The sequence below is a fragment of the Dermacentor albipictus genome, chromosome 2 (assembly GCF_038994185.2).
Source record: "Dermacentor albipictus isolate Rhodes 1998 colony chromosome 2, USDA_Dalb.pri_finalv2, whole genome shotgun sequence".
Lineage (NCBI taxonomy): Eukaryota > Metazoa > Arthropoda > Arachnida > Ixodida > Ixodidae > Dermacentor > Dermacentor albipictus.
Window position 1 is genome coordinate 134,991,454 of NC_091822.1, and position 18,569 is coordinate 135,010,022.

At 44.2% G+C, this 18,569-nt stretch overlaps 1 protein-coding gene across 1 annotated transcript in view; it reads right to left on the reverse strand.

Moving 5' to 3' along the window:
• Nucleotides 1-18,569, reverse strand: part of LOC135918041 (cytochrome P450 3A41-like) — an 82,392-nt gene that overhangs the window by 5,101 nt on the left and 58,722 nt on the right. Inside the window, exons 16-25 of the mRNA XM_065451711.2 lie at nucleotides 15,931-16,027; nucleotides 15,493-15,612; nucleotides 13,809-13,897; nucleotides 12,746-12,891; nucleotides 10,840-10,955; nucleotides 7,549-7,639; nucleotides 5,772-5,929; nucleotides 3,687-3,775; nucleotides 2,750-2,887; nucleotides 1,901-2,063 (exon numbers count right to left, since the gene is read on the reverse strand). Of these exons, the coding sequence (XP_065307783.2) occupies nucleotides 1,901-2,063; nucleotides 2,750-2,887; nucleotides 3,687-3,775; nucleotides 5,772-5,929; nucleotides 7,549-7,639; nucleotides 10,840-10,955; nucleotides 12,746-12,891; nucleotides 13,809-13,897; nucleotides 15,493-15,612; nucleotides 15,931-16,027 (1,207 nt within the window). The remainder of the gene's footprint in view (nucleotides 1-1,900; nucleotides 2,064-2,749; nucleotides 2,888-3,686; nucleotides 3,776-5,771; nucleotides 5,930-7,548; nucleotides 7,640-10,839; nucleotides 10,956-12,745; nucleotides 12,892-13,808; nucleotides 13,898-15,492; nucleotides 15,613-15,930; nucleotides 16,028-18,569) is intronic.

The following is an 18,569-nucleotide window of genomic DNA, read 5'->3' on the forward strand; positions in this document are numbered from 1 at the left end:
GCAGTAACTCTACGAGAGAAGCACGAAAGAGCCTCCTGGCTGCATAAACGCCTTACATATAGGGCGTTTGGGTGGTTTCGACACGGTCGGTCCATGCATTGCTTCACTGCTAATCGCAGTAACGTGACATTCAGGTTAATTGGGTTGTGCCAGATTTTTTAAGAATTAGTTAAGCTCTTTGAAATCATTAGCTGCGGCCAACAAGACGATTTCTTTGTTGAAATGGCCATGAAACGGTGAATCGCGTTCGTTAGTAAACCGCTAAAACACTTTAAATTTAGATTTCTGATTCGAAATGAACCTGCCAAATTTAATGAGATATTGCCTCAGAATATCATTTCAAGAATTCACATATTTCTTGGTAAGACATGCAAATCGTGAAACAGGAAAACACTGAGACATAGTTGACATACAACAGAAAGAAACAAAATATGCCACCCTTATGTGATGCTCACCTCATAGAACACCTAATCCACCCTAACTGAACATCTAGCAATGCCAATAAATAATATCTACCTAATGAACAGCATGGTCGCAAAGCCTAAACTCTCGCCCTCTAATCACTATATTCCACGTGTTAAATAAATTTCGGATATCTGCTTTTGTTTCCGAGTTACATAAGGCAGCCTAAAATGTTGGCATTATTGCGATAGCAATTATATGGGCACTCCAGGTGCATTTCTTCCGTCGCTGTCAGCGTCACTGTGAGGTTCCGTAACAAGTCCAAGGGCGATAAAATCGCCACCACGCGCCGCGTGCTCTATGTGCCAGTGATATCGTGCGAGAAAGAGCCAGCGATCGCCGCTCAATCTTTCGCACGTAAGCGACGAAAGCGCCGGGGAAGAGCGCCGTCTTGCGTCATGCGTTAGGATGCGGGGGCAAGGTAGGGATGGGTGCACGTTCTACTCCAGACCGCTTTATCTTGAAATGCATCTACGACGGGGGCAGAGTCCGCCGTCGAGCTGTATTTTCACGGATTACTTCGTGTTGATGCGAGACGCAGCAGGAAGGTCAATTCGTTCGCTGCTGCTGCGGCGTTTCCTCACTCCAGCGTTTTGACAGCGAGTTTCCGCGGTCATCGAGTGAGATGGGTTCATGTTTGCTTGCGTACACATGACACAATGCTTGTTACTTTAGTTAGTAAGTGAAAGTTTAGATGTGTATACGGCCGATAAAACTACTATCTATCTATCTATCTATCTATCTATCTATCTATCTATCTATCTATCTATCTATCTATCTATCTATCTATCTATCTATCTATCTATCTATCTATCTATCTATCTATCTATCTATCTATCTATCTATCTATCTATCTATCTATCTTCGTAGTTATCTATTAATATGCTGTCGCAATCAATGCTTCGCGTTTCGATTGAATCTGCGACTTTTTTCCTCGACTTTCACAAAATGTTTACAAGTCTAAATCTACCATCCATGAGTCAACGGCACTCGCTGTTTTTATTTCAATAGAATAACCATTATTGGTATCGGTAGTGCTAATGCCTATAAATATAGCATCTTCGCTTTCATATAAATGTCTAGATCAATATCTTCGATTCATGCATAAATTTATTTAACCAAAATAAAAGGTAATGGTGTTTGCAAGGGCCCCTTCAAGGGCCACACTGGTCGTGTAATCTCCCCCACCGTAAAAAATGAAGTTATTGATTTCTTCAGAAAGTGCAATTATTCTGTGAGTGCTCAAACTAATTTTGTATAGACTGATAAGTTAACCCTGTAGGTCATTCTGCTGTCTGCCAAGTAGCTGGCGTAGCGCCAACCTGATGTTTTATTCGTTACCCATAATAAAAAACTTGGCATAGCGGATTATATTCACGCTTATCTTCTGGGATGTCTGCGCCACAACTAATAGATAAGAAAGTTCTTTAACACTTGCCATTGTTTCAGGGCACGTCTCAAACCTAACGTGCTGAAGCAGAGAAGCGAGAGTTGTCTTGGCTTGGATCATAGCGAGACGCATGCCGACACAGTTACGTGGACCGGCTCCGAAAGGCAGGTAGGTGAACGGCCTTATGGCGTCCTTGTTCTCTGGCATGAACCTGTTGGCCAGTGTCAAGTATACAAATGTGATGCATGAGCACTTTCAGCTAGGCATGCCGTAAGCAAGGGCTGTGCATGGTACAAAATCGTAATTTACAACACAGGAGTGGCCAAGCAAATGCGCTTGAAGCGCGAAACATAAAGAAACTAAACTAAGTCCAGCTTTATTCCACCTTCGCTTGACAAGCATCCAGGTATGAAAAGGTGAGAGCAATGAACAAATGAAAGCCGTGCACCACCTACCATATAAACTTTAGTGGGAGAGCACATTCTCTTTTTAAGAGAAGTTACTATCACTACTTGCGCGAAGCCGTTGATTTTCCCAGCCGAGTTACTCACTGTGACACACCTCGCTAGTCAGTTTGCAAGATTTTTCGGGTCTGCGATGCTCCAAGCAAGCCAACATAGGTCACGAGTCAACATAGCATGCTTGCCCGCTGGCTGGCTTGTGGCACACTGATGGTGGGAGGTCTGAGTGTTTATATTCTCACTTGTGTAGGATGCAATAACCAGATAGCAACAGGATCATCAGCGTAAGGTAGAAATGAGAACACTTTCCGCCCATATTTTACTTTTTTATGCTTCAACCGTGCCGCCGTGATGGCAGTATGCGGTCAAAACAAAATTGCGAAAAGCAAGGAATTAGCACGCATGTTGTTTAAGTGATAACATAATGGCCGCGTACCTGTCTGGATTGAAATTCTCCGGTTCAGGAAAGTATTCCGGATCGTGGTGGATTCCAGCCAAGGGAATGTCGACGCTCATTCCTGGCTTGAAGTGGATGCCAGCCACTGTAGTTTCTTCCTTGCAGAGACGCATGGTTCTGTGGTATGAATTTTCCATTTGAAATTGCGGCAATTCAGAACTACGAACCTATTCGGTTTTGGTGAATTGTATTAGACCAGCCGATGACTTTGCATGTTCAAAAGTGCTGCCTGATCATAACATTTCACTTATTGAGCATTGTAACTCGATGGATCCATTGCGCTGCCTTGAATTGTCATCCCGAGCGTGCATAGCGAACTGGCTTATTTTCTATTTTATCTTTATATGTGAGCAAATTATAAATGTCCGTGACTGGTGTTACCGCATTTGTCGTAGTACTTATTATGGCTGTCACATATAAGCTTTGCTCCTCATAACAAAAAGAAGATGAAAACAAAGAAAACAATGCCTTAGACAAGGAATTGTGCTCTTTGCAGGTTACTTTATAAAATGTCCATAAAGAGCAAAACATGACTGAACTATCTGAACACGTACTGCTCTCATACCATGCACGCCTACGCAATAATGAAATATGATAATATTCAACGTATCAGCAGTCGTCAACAACATTGTTGTTTATGAGATGTCTCTTTGATCAATCGTAGCATTGGTCAGGTTATTCCCGTTATATTTAAGGTTATTCCCTGATCTTTCATATTTATGCAGCTTCGTCAACACCCACCTATCAAAAGATATCCTGTCTGGTATAGCGGCATGTTGGAGAGCCACCTACATACTCGCGTATGCGAGCGCATAGGTCCCAATGTGCCTACACGTGGTCTTACTCTTCTGCTTTGTGCTGAAAACGAGTAAAGGTTAAAGAAAGAGATACTATAACACGTTTTCATCATGCTCACATCGAGTCGGGAGTGCAAAGTCTCAACGCCTCCTTGAAGCAAGCTTCGAGATAAGGCATCTCCTGCAGAGAATCGTAAGTGACTTCTCCCTGAAAAGAAATAAAAAAAAGACCGAAAACCTTGTGCCTTGCTTTTCGACTCCATAGTCGGTAAGGTAAATAGACTGATAGCATACGTTGTGCGTTTTTTTTTTATTGCCAGCGTTTCCTAAATTGCGTGAGCCCATTCGGCGCTGTCCTGTACTCTGAATTCAAACACATATTGATTGACGTTTAAGACCTCTTTAGTAAAGGAAAGAAACAAGCGCATGGGGACGAAATGACCACACGCCTCGACTTTTGTGCTTCAAAAACGCAAGAAGACCATGGTGGCCTCAATTCCACAGTGACACGATACAGCTGGAGTAACCGGTGCCGTAGGGTGATGTTCAACGTAACCGACGCGCAAAAACTCCGATCCTATTTTTCGCCACCAGCGCCGGACAGCGTGGGTCAAGCGTGCCAGCATTCCTGGCGTGGATATGGCCTAGCGAGAGCAGGTGTCCGTACGGTGCACGGCTCTATGCACATCGTTGGCAGCTGATATGGCAACTAGCGCCATCGGTGCAGTTAATGCCAGTTGTGGTGTACAGCCGTAGAGCATAGAATTTCCGCTGAACTTCGCAGCGTCCACAGGACATAGGTACCTTCTTTAGGCGTACTTCGGTGAGCTCAGAACGCAGAAGCGTAACTAGCCCTTGAGAGATCGAGAATAATTATGTTTACTAGAAAGGAGAATGGCAGGCAGATGAGAAAGAACAGGACACGAAGAGTAATGAGTGCAAATAGCAGCTGTTTACGCTGGTACTGGAAGAGAACGGTAATTAAGGAAACTAAATATAATAGCAAGAGAACCCGTTCATAATAAACATAGGTACAGTGAAAGATACCAATAAACGCTATAGTGTGCTCTATCATGCACAAAGTCAGCATGTCTTCGAGAAGACGAGCAACTCCTTTAATGGTTTCTGTGTTGAGGATGTTCTGAACCAGTGTCCCAGGATTTTGTTACCTTCCAAGGGCCTATCGTCCAGTCTATCGAGCGTAGTTTAGGGCTCTGTTCTCGCCATATTTTGGTGAGCGCATTGACACAGAAGATGTCTGATCGCCTCTTGGCGGCAGCAGATGTCGCATACTTGATCGGGCCACTCCACAGCCGAATGGCTAGGCATTCATGAACGCCACGGCGAGCCGCAGGCGGCAAAGGGATGTTGCTTAAGCTTGTGGTATTTCGGATGGAAAAATTAGCTGCATATGTGGATCGATGCTATGGAGACAAGTGCTTGTAAATTCCAGGGAGGTTCACTGTGCCAAAGCAAAATTGTGGTACAGAAAAAGGCTACTTAAAGGCCACACTTTTGAGACCCTACTTATGTTCCAAAGCTGAGTTGTCCACCAAAATTGAATTCCTGCAATTGCATTATATCCAGCCTGTGGTATTGGTGTACAGCCGACATCGTCGTGGGCAGTTAGGGGTGTCTCACCAGCACAGTCATACCAGCGATGGAACATTGTTATGGTATCCATTAATCCATACAGCATCCCCACAATGTCTACGCTGCGCCTTCAAGATCTTCATCCACTAACAGACATAGATGTTCCACTGATCAGCTGAATGGAGGTGAAGCAGGCTGATCTGAACAACTAGTTGTTTATTGGTTATGTGGCGAAACGTCGACATATCACACTCAATCAGGTTAAAAAGAGATGGCGAAAAACATCAGGATAGTGAGAGGGGGGCAATGGTGACGGACTATTTCAAGCAGGATTTATTGTGGGCCAAATTAGCTAACGTTTAAGGAATGTATTTGGTAAAACAGCCACAAACAATGACGCATAACAATTAATCTCTTCAAGGCTGCCATTATAGACGTCGCCTATGTATGTCGGAAGTCAAAAATGAAATATTTAATTTAGGTTGTACTCGCTTCGTGTAGAAGATAACGGCACTTCCGTTCACATCTTTCACGAATTCTCACCTGTGCAATGCAGCTGTTTCCTTTACATACGTGATATACACAAGACAGACAGAACATTTATCCCATACCTCTGAGAGTGCCTTGTCTACTTCCGCAATGACTCTGTCTTGGCATTCGGGATTGAGGGCGAGGTAGTAAGCTGTAGTACTTAGCGCCGTCGAGACTGTCTCCACGCCGGCAACGAAGAATACCAAACCCTGGGCAGTAATTTCTTCCAGTGACATTTCTGAAAAATGTGTTTACAAGTTTCCAAATTAGTCAGTTTTTTTTTTGTCCAGGTCAATTACGGGCGGAAAACATTTAGATTCTTTGTGCGAAAGTTGATGGTTGACTAAATATGAGCACACCCAAACATATACGCGTGAAATACAGCGCTAAGAAATTAAGAAGCGGTATTGAATGACGAAGAAAAACAATAGCTTTAGTATGAGGGTCAGTGGAAATAATCGTATTTGGAGCAAGAAGCCTTGATGACGTATAGTGCTGACACTTTTGTGAAAGACGCTAATCACAGGTAGTTTTGCTTAACGCAAGTAGTTAGAGGTTGGCATGAAAAGAGTACACGCGGTGTAGTCGCATCCATTTCTTTGCATTGCATCATTATCATGTTAGCATTGTTACAAGTCAGGGGTCCAAAAAAGCCTGATCACTAGTTTCAATCCTGCCGAAACCTGTAAGTAAAACGTAGCATAACCAGAACAGATGATATGACTAACGGCAAATATTTGCTGCAACGAATTTACTTTGACAAGTCCATGGTCCACTTACATATTAAATTTTTTTTTTTGCAAGAGAACTTGATTTCAGAAAAAACTTCCGCAAGGACCTTTGCTTACAAAACCCTACAAGCCTTCTCTGTTCACCTATGTTTTGTTTAAATGGTTACGCGCAAATTTAGCTTGCAGGAAATACCAGCGAATTGACGGCCTATTATTTTCAGGTTTTCTTTCATTATCAATGTTATTTATTCACTTTGCGTCATCTTGAGCAACATAAGCTCTATATTAGCATGTATAATTATGCAGGCCAAAGAGAAGACCAAGCCTACTCTGTCGTACCTGCATTGTGTCTGCATGTTTATCTACAATTGGAACCGAGTAGCCGAAGAAGATATTTTTGCGGGTGTTCTATTAATTGTGAGCTTTTTTATATACATGTTGAAAAGTGTGGCAGCTGTCATAGACGTCGTCTGTCCCTCTGCTTTTACGCGCCCTGTAAATTTACATAAGACTTATGTTGTAGTCGCGGGTAGAAAAGTGTGGAGGAAGACATTTGTAATAACGAACAAACCCGGGCTTAGCCGGTGACATATCTAGGTCCTAAAGAAATTCGGCTGCAAGGACAAGGAAAAGAAAGCGTGGCTATGATGCCTCCTACATATTGTCTTACGTCCGAAGCCTCAAGATTACCTAACGACGTTCAGAAGGAACGGAATTTGCATCTGCGATTAGGAAGAGTAGCCTGCAACCCGTCTAGCCGTGTGTCCTTGTCCTTTCTCTTTTGCACTTCGCGGCGCATTTCAAAGGTTGTCAGTTAACAGTGACAGTGAAGATAGACAATACAGAATCCTTTTCTCAAAATTGTTGCAAACTTTAGCACGTACTGATGTTCACCACACTATCAAAGAGTGACGACGATGAACTTTGCCGCCTTCTATTGCGTTAGGTAGCGGCATAAAGCACACGCAATACAATTTATTACAATACACCTATAGATAGCTCTAACGCCGCTTTCAGTAGACTGAAAGCCCTTCGAAAAAGACTGCACCCTGTTGAAAGGCAAGCGCTTTACTAGCCCTTGAAATCATTCTCCTCGGAACATTATGACAAAACGGGTGACACTTACTGCTTGCTGTAGCGTTCTCGGGCTTTTTCTGTGAATTATCTTCCCAGCTGTAGTCAGCGTCCATAAAGATTTGAAGGAAGTCGTCTTCTACCTGCAATCAAAGAAGTAGGAAAGTTGACGCAGCAAGCTTGTGCATTTACTGCCATCTCAACTGTGAATGTGTGCGCAGAAACCTGTCGCGTTGTGCAAGTAAAATGGTTCGGCAAAGCTTTCCAGGGTAAAACAGGATAAAACAAACTATTGATTTTGTATCACCTGGAAAAATTGTTGTTGAAGCCAGAGTCTCTTATATTATTAGTCGCTTAATCTGGTTAAACCGCCCATGCGAGTTTACTAAGATGCTCTGCGCAGGTTCCGAAGGCTTTGATACAGATATGCGAGGCTTGTCTCGCGTTTGGCTTGGCCTAAAAGATGGTCTCACCTGAACAGATAAAGTTGTCTTAGCATGAGGTGCTGGCAAAAAATATTTATCCGTCTTTAATCTCGTTTTATCAGACCGATCCTTCTCCTTTCTATAAGGATTACTCACATAAATTTCAACAAGTGCGCGTTGAATACAAGCACAGCCCATTAAAAATGACTCGCAGTGACCACTGATTTTTACATCTGTCCTGCAACTTTCGCGGCTCGCCGGTTTTTTTTACATTGGTATTATTTTGCAAGTTATGATCCAAATATAGAGCAGTCTCGTGAAGCTGAAACTTACGTCACTAATTTACGCACAACGTGAACACAGCTGTATTGACTGCAGCGTCGGCAGTGAACGGTGTCAAATGGAGCAAACACATCATGCCAGCCATACGTCAAAGAAAGTCGCACTTTTACTTCCGGCTGCAAATAAATATATAGCTGAAATGTTGGTAATGCGAATCTCCATTTGCAATTACCAATGTGAATTACACATTAATCAATTATCACGTTCAAAAAGCTTTGAATGAACTTTCAATATACGATTCCCATGCAAGTTTCAACATACTGAAACGTTATTAGGGGGTTCTATCGTAACTTGTATCGCCTTATACGAACTTTGTTGAAACATTCACGTAGCTGCGGCTGCGCTTCTTGGTGTCGCGTGGGCTGATAACTCAAGTTAAATGTGAGCTTTATGTCAGAAAGGCTATTGGCCATAGGATGGTAAGATCTCGAATTAGCCTAGACTTGAGGAGGGGACGGAAGAAAGTGGTACATAAGAAGCCAATCAATGAGTTAGTGGTAAGAGGGAAAATAGAGGAATTTCGGATCAAGCTACAGAACAAATGACCTTAGTGCTGAAGCAATAAACGACAATTTTGTGGGCTTCATTAAGGAGTGTGCAATAGAAGTCGGTGGTAACTTCGTCAGACAGGACACCGGTAAGCTGTCGCAGGAGACGAAGGATCTGATTAAGAAACGCCAATGTATGAAAGCCTCTAACCCTACAGATAGAATGGAACTGGCAGAACTTTCCAAGTCATTCAACAAGTTTAAGATATCTGACATAAAGAAGTATAATATGGATAGAATTGAGCATGCTCTCAGGAATGGAGGAAGCCTAAAAGCAGTGAAGAATATACTAGGAATAGGCAAGACACAGATGTATGCGCTAAGACACAAAGCCGGCAATACCATTGCTAATATGGATAAGATAGTTCAAGTGGCTGAGGAGTTCTATAGAGATTTATACAGTAGCAGTGGCATCCACGACGATAATCAAAGGTTGAATAGTCTAGAGAAATTTGACATTCCACAAGTAACGCCGGAATAAGTAAAGAAAGCCTTGGGAGCTATGCAAAGGGGGAAGGCAGCTGGGGAAGACCAGATAACAGTATATTTGTCGAAGAATGGTGGGCAGATTGTTCTACAAAAACTGGCCACCCTGTATACGCAATGCCTGATGACCTCGAGCATACCGGAATCTAGAAAGAACGCCAAATAACCTCAATCCATAAGAATTAAGGGGACGCCAAAGATTTGAAAAATTACAGACCGATCAGCTTACTGTCCGTTGCCTACAAAGTGTTTACTAAGGTAATCGCAAATAGAATCAGGAAGACCTTAGACTTCTGTCAACCAAAGGACCAGGCAGGATTTTGTAAGGCTACTCAACAATAGACCCTATTCACACTATCAATCAGGTGATAGAGAAATGTGCCGAATATAACCAATCTTTATATATAGCTTTTATTAATTGCGAGAAAGCGTTTGATTCAGTCGAAACCTCAGCAGTGATGCAGGCATTACGGAATCAGGGTGTAGACGAGCCGTATGTAAAGATACTGAAAAATATATATAGTGGCTCGACAGCCACCGTAGTCCTCCACAAAGAAAGCAACAAAATCCCAATAAAGAAAGGCGTCAGACAGGGAGATACGATCTCTCCAATGCTATTCACCGCATGTTTACAGGAGGTATTCAGAGACCTGGAGTGGGAAGAATGGGGGATAAAAGTTGATGGAGAATACCTTAGCAACTTGCGATTCGCTGATGATATTGCCTTGCTTAGTAACTCAGGAGACCAATTGCAATGCATGCTCACTGACCTGGAGAGGCAAAGCAGAAGGGTGGGTCTGAAAATTAATCTGCAGAAAACTAAAGTAATGTTTAACAGTCTCGGAAGAGAACAGCAATTCACAATAGGTAGCGAGGCACTGGAAGTGGTAAGGGAATACATCTACTTAGGGCAGGTAGCGACGGCGGATCTGGATCATGAGACGGAAATAATCAGAAGAATAAGAATGGGCTGGGGTGCGTTTGGCAGGCCTTCTCAGATCATGAACAGTAGGTTGCCCTCATCACTCAAGACAAAAGTGTATAACAGCTGTTTCTTACCAGTACTCACCTACGGGGCAGAAACCTAGAGGCTTACGAAAGGGGTTTTGCTTAAATTGAGGACGACGCAATGAGTTATTGAAGGAAGAACGATTAGTGTAACGTTAAGCGGGGTGAGGGAACAAACGCCAGTTAATGACATGTTAGTTGAAATCAAGAAAAATAAATGGGCATGGGCAGTGCATGTAATGAGGAGGGAAGATAACCAATGGTCTTTAAGGATTACGGACTGGATTCCAAGAGAAGGGAAGCACAGCAGGTGGTGACAGAAGGTAAGGTGGACGTATGAGATTAAGAAGTTTGCAAGAATAACATGGCCACAATTAGCACATGACCGGGGTAGTTGGAAAAGTATGGAAGAGGCCGTTGCCCTGCAGTGGGCGTAGCCAGACTGATGATTATGATGAGTGGCGCTTATACTTTTGTCGGGCGAAAGGGCGCTATTGTTCATCAACACTTCCATCCAACTGTTCATCACTTCACCTTGTTCTTCGACTTCCGATCTTCAATCAACAGCGAGACGAACGCCTTGAACAAATCAGTGGATGACTTCGGAGGATAATCAGGTTTCAGAATCTTGCATAAACTTGGCATGAGAACTGGAAGCGTTTGGAAAGAAATTGTTAACTTTCTTATCCCGTTCTTAGAGAACGCAAGAAAAAAAACCCTTTAAATTATGCATGCTCGAGCACTTTTGTGTTGCAAAAGTTTGCCTGGCGGTTATTCAGTGAGCCCGCGTGTGCCACGTCAGCAACCTATGTACGGAAACGCATGAAGGTTGTAGCTGTCTTAAAGAAAAGGTGATTTTTTACTAAAAATTATAAACAATTATGTTTCATTTTGCCTTAGATATTCACTCGGAGCCTTCAAAACTTCCAGGCGCTCGTGTACTTCAGTACCACTTTAGCAGCCTATATATATATATATATATATATATAGGCTGCGACTTTTCTGGTTATATACAATTGTGATGTACAGCGCACCAGCATTCCCACCTTAGGACGACAGCCATCGGAGTAGTAAAAGGATGCCGCGCGTATAAAAGTGGACGTCGTGTAGTAAACACCACAAATACACATTACCTCTCTACGCTCACTTGTGGGCTTCTGGCTTCACAAACTGCAAGGCATGTTGCAGATGGCGTAATACTGCTAAAATATTAGGATCTTAGTACGAGCACGTTTGTAGCATTCCTGAGCGTCACATGCAAGCCCAAAGCACCTGATTTTGGAATGTGACTGAAAGGCCAATTTTACAAAGCGTTTCTTTCATAAATTTTATTCGTTATGGGCCACCCGCTTTTGCTAATATTATGGGGAACATGAAGATTGGCCCAATTTCTTTTCTTACGTGCGCATGGGCCCGCACAGAGACAGCGTGTCCTGAGCAAGAGCATGTTCATGGAAAGCCGGCTTTCAGGATTTGAAATGCGCCTACATGCAACTCAAGGAGAGCTCTCGTACAACACGTAGCAGAATACGAAGCCTTTTTACCTTCGTAGGGTTGTAAGACTTTTGGCTTGAATGTCTTGATTCGTATTTGCAGAACTGCTGTTTCATTTAATGTGAGAAACATGCTCCCGGCTTAAAAGTTAAAACAAAATTTTGCCAGTGCAACCATCTTACTTCTTCGCTCTGAGAAGATTTGTGCATGGCGGCATTGATGCTGCACGTTACCTCAAGTCTTCGGTAGGTGACGTAGATATGTGCACGAGCCATTCTCTGAAGAATTCCGCATAATGATATTTATCTATTACAGTGGTGTGACGCGATTTCTGCTAGTCACCAAAACGTAGGTTAGTACCACATTGCCATGTTCTTGTGAAGCGGGTGAAGGATCAGAGTGGCACAACTGCAATTCGCGAAACTAACTCCTTATTTGGCGTACTTGTGCCGACAAAACAAGTTATACTTAGAACACAGCAAAGCGACAAGTACGATCGCGTAATTCTGGTTGTAGGGCCAACTATTCGAACATGACTCGTTAAATAGTCTAGCGGAATTGCTGGAGCTGGGTTGCGTTCTAGAACGGTCAACGCTATACGCGTCATGCACGCAATAAGATAACGCAAGGTTCGGCGACACATAGGCAAGAAATATAATTGGCAACAGCATTCGAGGAGGTTCAGACGCAAGGATACGTGCCTGGCGCTGAGCGACAACATTGTGAGTTTTGTTAGCCAGTGATAAATGATCGCCGAAAACACATGAACGATGCGCACGTATCATTATTGCTCCAACACAGAAAGAAAAAAAGAGGTAAGAAGCTTCAGGAATATGTTTTCTACTTCGCTAGTACCTTATTGCATAGCCAAAGTTAATAGTCATATATGCTAGTGCAATGACATGTGGCTCTCGTTTACCCTTATCAGAAAATACACCTTACTCACATAACATCACTGCTCTCCAGCCACCGGCATTCATATAAATACCCTCAAGAGATTTTAAGATAGGATGGTTGGTGTCATTCTCGCTGTCGATATCAATACTGTAGTTCAAAGCAGCCGTGATGTCGAGTGCCGTATGTGTGGCGAGCCTGCAACGAAAAAAAAACTTTTTTTTCACGTCGTTCCAATGTAAAAGCTAAGCCTATGCATGCACGAAACATTGAGACGCGAATCATTTGGGTAAGTATAACACGGGTTTATATGCACCACAATATGTAACTGCATGCACAGTGAACATGTATCGACGCTACACGGCACGCCTGTGGCGTCGTGTGAGTTCTCGCGTGCTAGGCGACAGCTGCGATGGCGGTGGCGACGGACACCATCGCAACCGAAACGGCTTTTGGAATGATCGAGCCCATTACAGCGTCCGCTGTAAGAAAACACTTACACTCGTTAAGGTGTACCTCGTCACTTAACAATACACGACACGTGACTTGTTTTTTCTTCATTTTTTGAAAACTCCACTTGCTGCATTTCTCTCAAGAATACTTTAACACGCTGATGATACTTGTATCATTCATGATCTGGAAAAAAAATTTGCAGAGACCCTTCAGACTGCTTACGTGTGCGAACGCGAAGGCATTATAGTCGCTTTGGTGAAATGTTTTCTTCCTGCGCTTTCCTTGTGTGCGCAAGCTCTCGCCTACGTTTTAACTGTGCCTCGGTAAGGCCACATGAAAACGCGCCAAGAGTCTCAACGCACTCGCTTGCCCGCTAGGATTTCATGACTCGAAGGCCCGCTCAGCGGCAATCAACTGGGCATTTACGCTTTATTTATTTATACACTCAATTTATACACTCATGACGAGGCGCCACCTCCTACCCATTGGCTGCGCCTTCACTTGCCCAACGACGCACATACTAGGCCACACGTTTAGTCAACCACAACCGTGGAGCCGCCGCGAATTTGCTGAATGGGACGTTCGAACACTCAAGGCATAAAACCTCCTTACGAGGAGACATCTACAGAATGAAGAAGGAATTGCAGCTGATAATAGCGCACCCACTGGAGTCCACGGGCTTATTCTGAGCTGCCGCATCCTTGACTCGTGACGTCATCTTTCTAAGAACGCTTTTCGCCTTCTTCAAGATCTGAAATTCATAAAAGCATTGTCAAAACGGTGTTGAAATTGGAAGGCGCGTAACGCTGTATTTTACAGCGAAGCTGTTAGTGTGACTAGAAGTGTTCAAAAACATTATACGCCTGCCCCTTCATGGTCCTGAAACAACAATGTCATTTCATCATACCTTGCTGGTGAAGCAGCGCACTGCCACGGACACAGTGAAGACAAACAGGAAAAGACGACACAAAGTGGGGTCTTTTCCTGTTTGCCTTCACTGTGTCCGTGTCAGTGCGCTGCTTCACCAGCAAGGTATGATGATCACTCACCAACTAGCCCAACTTTCCACTTTACAATGTCACTTACCTACCTCGCATTCAAATCAAATGCAGAATGTGTTCGGTGTGATATGCACGCATGATTTGACATGCAAAAGGGCCCGCGGCTAAATAAAAACTGCTAAACTCACGTTTTGTGCCTGTTACGAAGTTTTATATGAAACGCTATGTTTCCCCGCTTCCATGGGCGAATGAAAGGTAAGAAGCGATTCTGTATGTGTAGGTAACAAGGGCCGTAATATACGTTAAGCAGCTGCTCTAAAGGAAGGACGCACCGCCATTGGTGGCTGGGAACGCGAGAGCGCACTGGCTCGTAAATACCAAGCGGGCCAGTGTCAAATCAAAGCGATGAGACAGCAACGCAAATAGACCGTGTCATTTACAGGTGCAAACAAGTACTTCGAGAAACACTTCGTACAATGTACTGAGAGCTTGGTTCGGTGACTAGTGTGTACGATAGACGTTTCAAAAAGGCCTGTCCGTGGTCTTGGGGTGCCACGCGTGCACGCTGAGTGAGGTTTTTCGCAGTGAAAACATTTCAGCTTCCTCGAAAGTTTGATCATTAGCATATACATGGTTTCCAAATACACGTCCGAGCGATGGCTCCTTGTGCCTAACAGAAAGCGAGCACGAATGTCTTCATACTTTTTCTAGCGGCATACGCGGGAATCAATCTCGGGAACCAGAAACACGCCATGGATGCCATATTTTTTACACCCCTCTATTGTCTCTAAATAGCAACGGTGTTCCCTCCGAACGCCAACAAACGCTTCATTTAAACAGACTCCCAGAGTGAGTGGGATCTAAATGTTCTTTTTTTTTGCCAGGCAATCAAGCACCACTTAGCGGCTATAGTAATGTCATATTTGCTTTAGGCTATATATTAGCAGGAATAGCGCAAAAAAATCTTAAATTTTACCAAACGCCAGCAAAGAGAGAGCAAATCCAAGTACGTTTGATTTCTATAGCCGGGAAGCCTTGCGTTGCTTCTCGGATTATGCAGAAGATACTAAAATGGAAGTGTTCGTAAGCAATTATGTTCCAGAATATGATATACACTGTACAATAATTTACACCTTTAAGAGAGAGAAAGGGTTTAAATGTCTCTATAACTGAGGCCCTTGGAAAGTCGGTTATATAAATCACACTAAGTGTGTAAGTTATAGACACAATTACACCATTTTAACTTTTAAGAGTGTAAATGATTTTACAATATACCTATAAATGCGCTAGTCAAATGTTCGCGTAGTACTTGACTTAACAAGATATTTTGGTGATTTATGCTTACCGTCTTCAACCTGGTGGCGGTGAGCGCAGGAGTAAAGATCGTTCGTGCTTTCTTCCATTCCTCACCGGACACGTTCATGATGGACTTCTTCCAAACTTCGGTTCCCACGCTCTGAGCTAACTGCAGCGAACAATAACGAGCACGCATCGAAAAACGGAAACATCCAATTTTATTTTCCTTTTTTTTGGTTCAAGCCGACAATCAGGTCTCTTTGACGTTCCTTTATTCTTATTCACTAAGTGACAAAAATATCTGGCAATTCACAATGTTTAAACAGAAATGCTGTTATCAGCTCAAGTCTTGCACGTTCTTTTTAATTTTGAGGTTTCGCAAGCTCAGTGTCGAATGCATTTTGCCGACAACAAAATTCATAATTTTAAGATATCTCTTGCTTACTTTGGCTTGGCGAAAAACTTCTAACCAAACATAACGACTCACCGATCTGTCCGGGAAGTTCTTGAATTTGGTGACCATCACTTCGCGCAAGATGTCTGGATCTCCAACCACAAGAGTTGGTGCTATTCCTTGGTAGGAGCTGCAAGAACTCGCTTCTTTACTACTCAAGAAAAACGTTGTTTAACTAATAGAATATCATAAAACACCTTTACAATAATTTGCCGCGAACAGGTGGAGTGAAGCGCCGAGTGAACCGAGACAGCCAGGACTGTGTTTGCATGAATTCGATCAAGTGGCTCGAACTATAGGTAACCCGGCAACTCCTTAAAGCAGACAGCTTCAACCTTCCCAACGCTCTCACGACTCTGTGCAGCTAAGTCCTCTCCCGAACCAGACTAAAGTATTTCGGTGCAATAAACCAGCAAGATTCGACATTGTACGCATTCAAGTGGTATCGCAAGCCTCGATGAAGCGTTCGTAACACAAGTTCCTTGTCTTACGTTTAACTGTGTTATGCTGGCGGCTGCTAGACTATAAGTTTTCAAGAATTTTATGGAGGGACTGTAAACATAACATGAAGTGTGGCTAGAGGGATAAATGGCAAGCGAGGAGAAAATCTTTCAGCTTTTCTTTTTGTGTGTGTGCTAATGTGGGGCGTAATCACCGCTGAACAAATAGCCATTTAGGGCTAGTGCACTTTTCGTTCCGTTTAAGGTTTCTGAAAAGGTCGAGTGAAACACCTTACACAGCATTCGCAAAATAGTCTTACAATAATTTTGTTGTAGGAGAAAATAATAGTCAATCTTAATGGTAGACGCATTATTCATGTGGTTGGCAGTCTTAGGATACTTAGGGTATCTATCTATCTATCTATCTATCTATCTATCTATCTATCTATCTATCTATCTATCTATCTATCTATCTATCTATCTATCTATCTATCTATCTATCTATCTATCTATCTATCTATCTATCTAAATTGTTTTCCCGCCAACATTGGTCACTGGGAGTGGGTAGCCCATGGTCTAATGGGTAGCGCATAGGGCTGCTGTGCTTGTGTAATAGGGTTCGAAACTAGCCGTGGGACCAACATGAGTCACTCCATATGAGGCCCTGGGTATCCGCAGCTGTTCCATGAACCTACCTGTACTTGGAGCAGTGAACATGTGTCATTTTGTCTGTACCGCTCTTCAATGAATCTCTATGAGGCAAATTTGAAGGCCTGAAGCGGAATTCACAAAGCTTTTCGTTCGTGAGTGTTTTGTACCATTGTTGGCCACCTTCGCTATGTCCAGCTTGTGGTGTTCTCGTCCGCTACGCTCACGGCGCGCCGGACGACCACCACCGCGGGTTCGAGCACTCCGAGCCGCCATGCGCGCGCAGGGCACCGCGCGCCCGCGCCTGCTCCGGCCCTCTCCGTGTGCCGACGCGCAGCTGCGCGCGCACGCGCCCCGCCGGCCCCCCCCCCACAGCTTAGGGGAAGGCGAGACCGCACGCGCGCAGCAAGGGAGACCCTAGGCAAATCTCTCGATAAGTCACAAAGAACATTTATTAAGGTGGGATTCAATACAAACACATGTTTTAGCATTACGTCCGAATATAAATCTGAATCACACAAAACATGGCCGAATGGTCGCCGGTGGCCGCTAATGGCGCGCCGCGACAGAGAGAGAGAACAAAGAACCCGAGCAGTAAGAATTTGCCTATCCTTCGGTCAGCGCCTGCCATCGTGCGCCCCAAAGCAGAGAAAAGGGAAACAGAGAGAAACGACAGACGAACAGATGGGGGCACGATCGGCAGACGCTGCCTCAGGACATCGAGACGACGGAAGAGTGCGCGCACGCCCGCCGAGGCCGGGACCCCGACGAGCCGGAGTAACCATCGGCCGGCGGCGGACAAAGGGGGCCGCCGCCGGCAGAGAGGAAACACGTACGCACCTTCCGACGCCCCGATGTGGTCTCCCCGGGCGCCCGTCTTGCGCGCGCTTACCCGGAGTGCACGCAAGCAGGGCCCGAATCCCGCCAAAATCTTGGCCAATAGGCAAAGCCTGTTGACTTTCGCGTGGGCGGGGTGACAGCAGAGCGACAGTGTTTTATGACCCGCTGCCACCCCGTCCAGGCAAGGAGGAGAGGGACACGGAGCCCCCGGCAACACAACGCAACGGCTTTACAAAACCACCGCGAGAACCGGAAACCCCACATCCCTCCCTCCTTAAATGCTCCCTACCAATGCAAGGCTGGTGGCTCCGATGTCAGCCAAAGAAGAAAAGAAAACAAAGAACAAAGAAATAGTAATTACATTGCCAATACCGGAGCCACCCATTGGCATTCCGAACGCAAAATCACCAGCCCCCAAAACATAAACAAAAAGACATCAAAGGAAGAAAAGCAAGCTACTAGAACAAATCAAATAGGGACGTCTGAGCTACACAAAACCAACACAAAAGAAAGTCCACACGAACCCACGCCCCAGCGCGAACATGCACAATAAAAGCATCCACCGAAGAAAATGTAAGACTAACAATAAAAAACAAACGCTTAGAGACATAATGACAGTCGGACACAAACGCGGACAAGGGAAAATGACAAAACGTTGGCCTATACAATCAATCAAAACACAAGAGAATAACAAACGGTTAAGAAACTGTTCAGAGAATGTCCGCGCTAAATATCTCCGGCGAG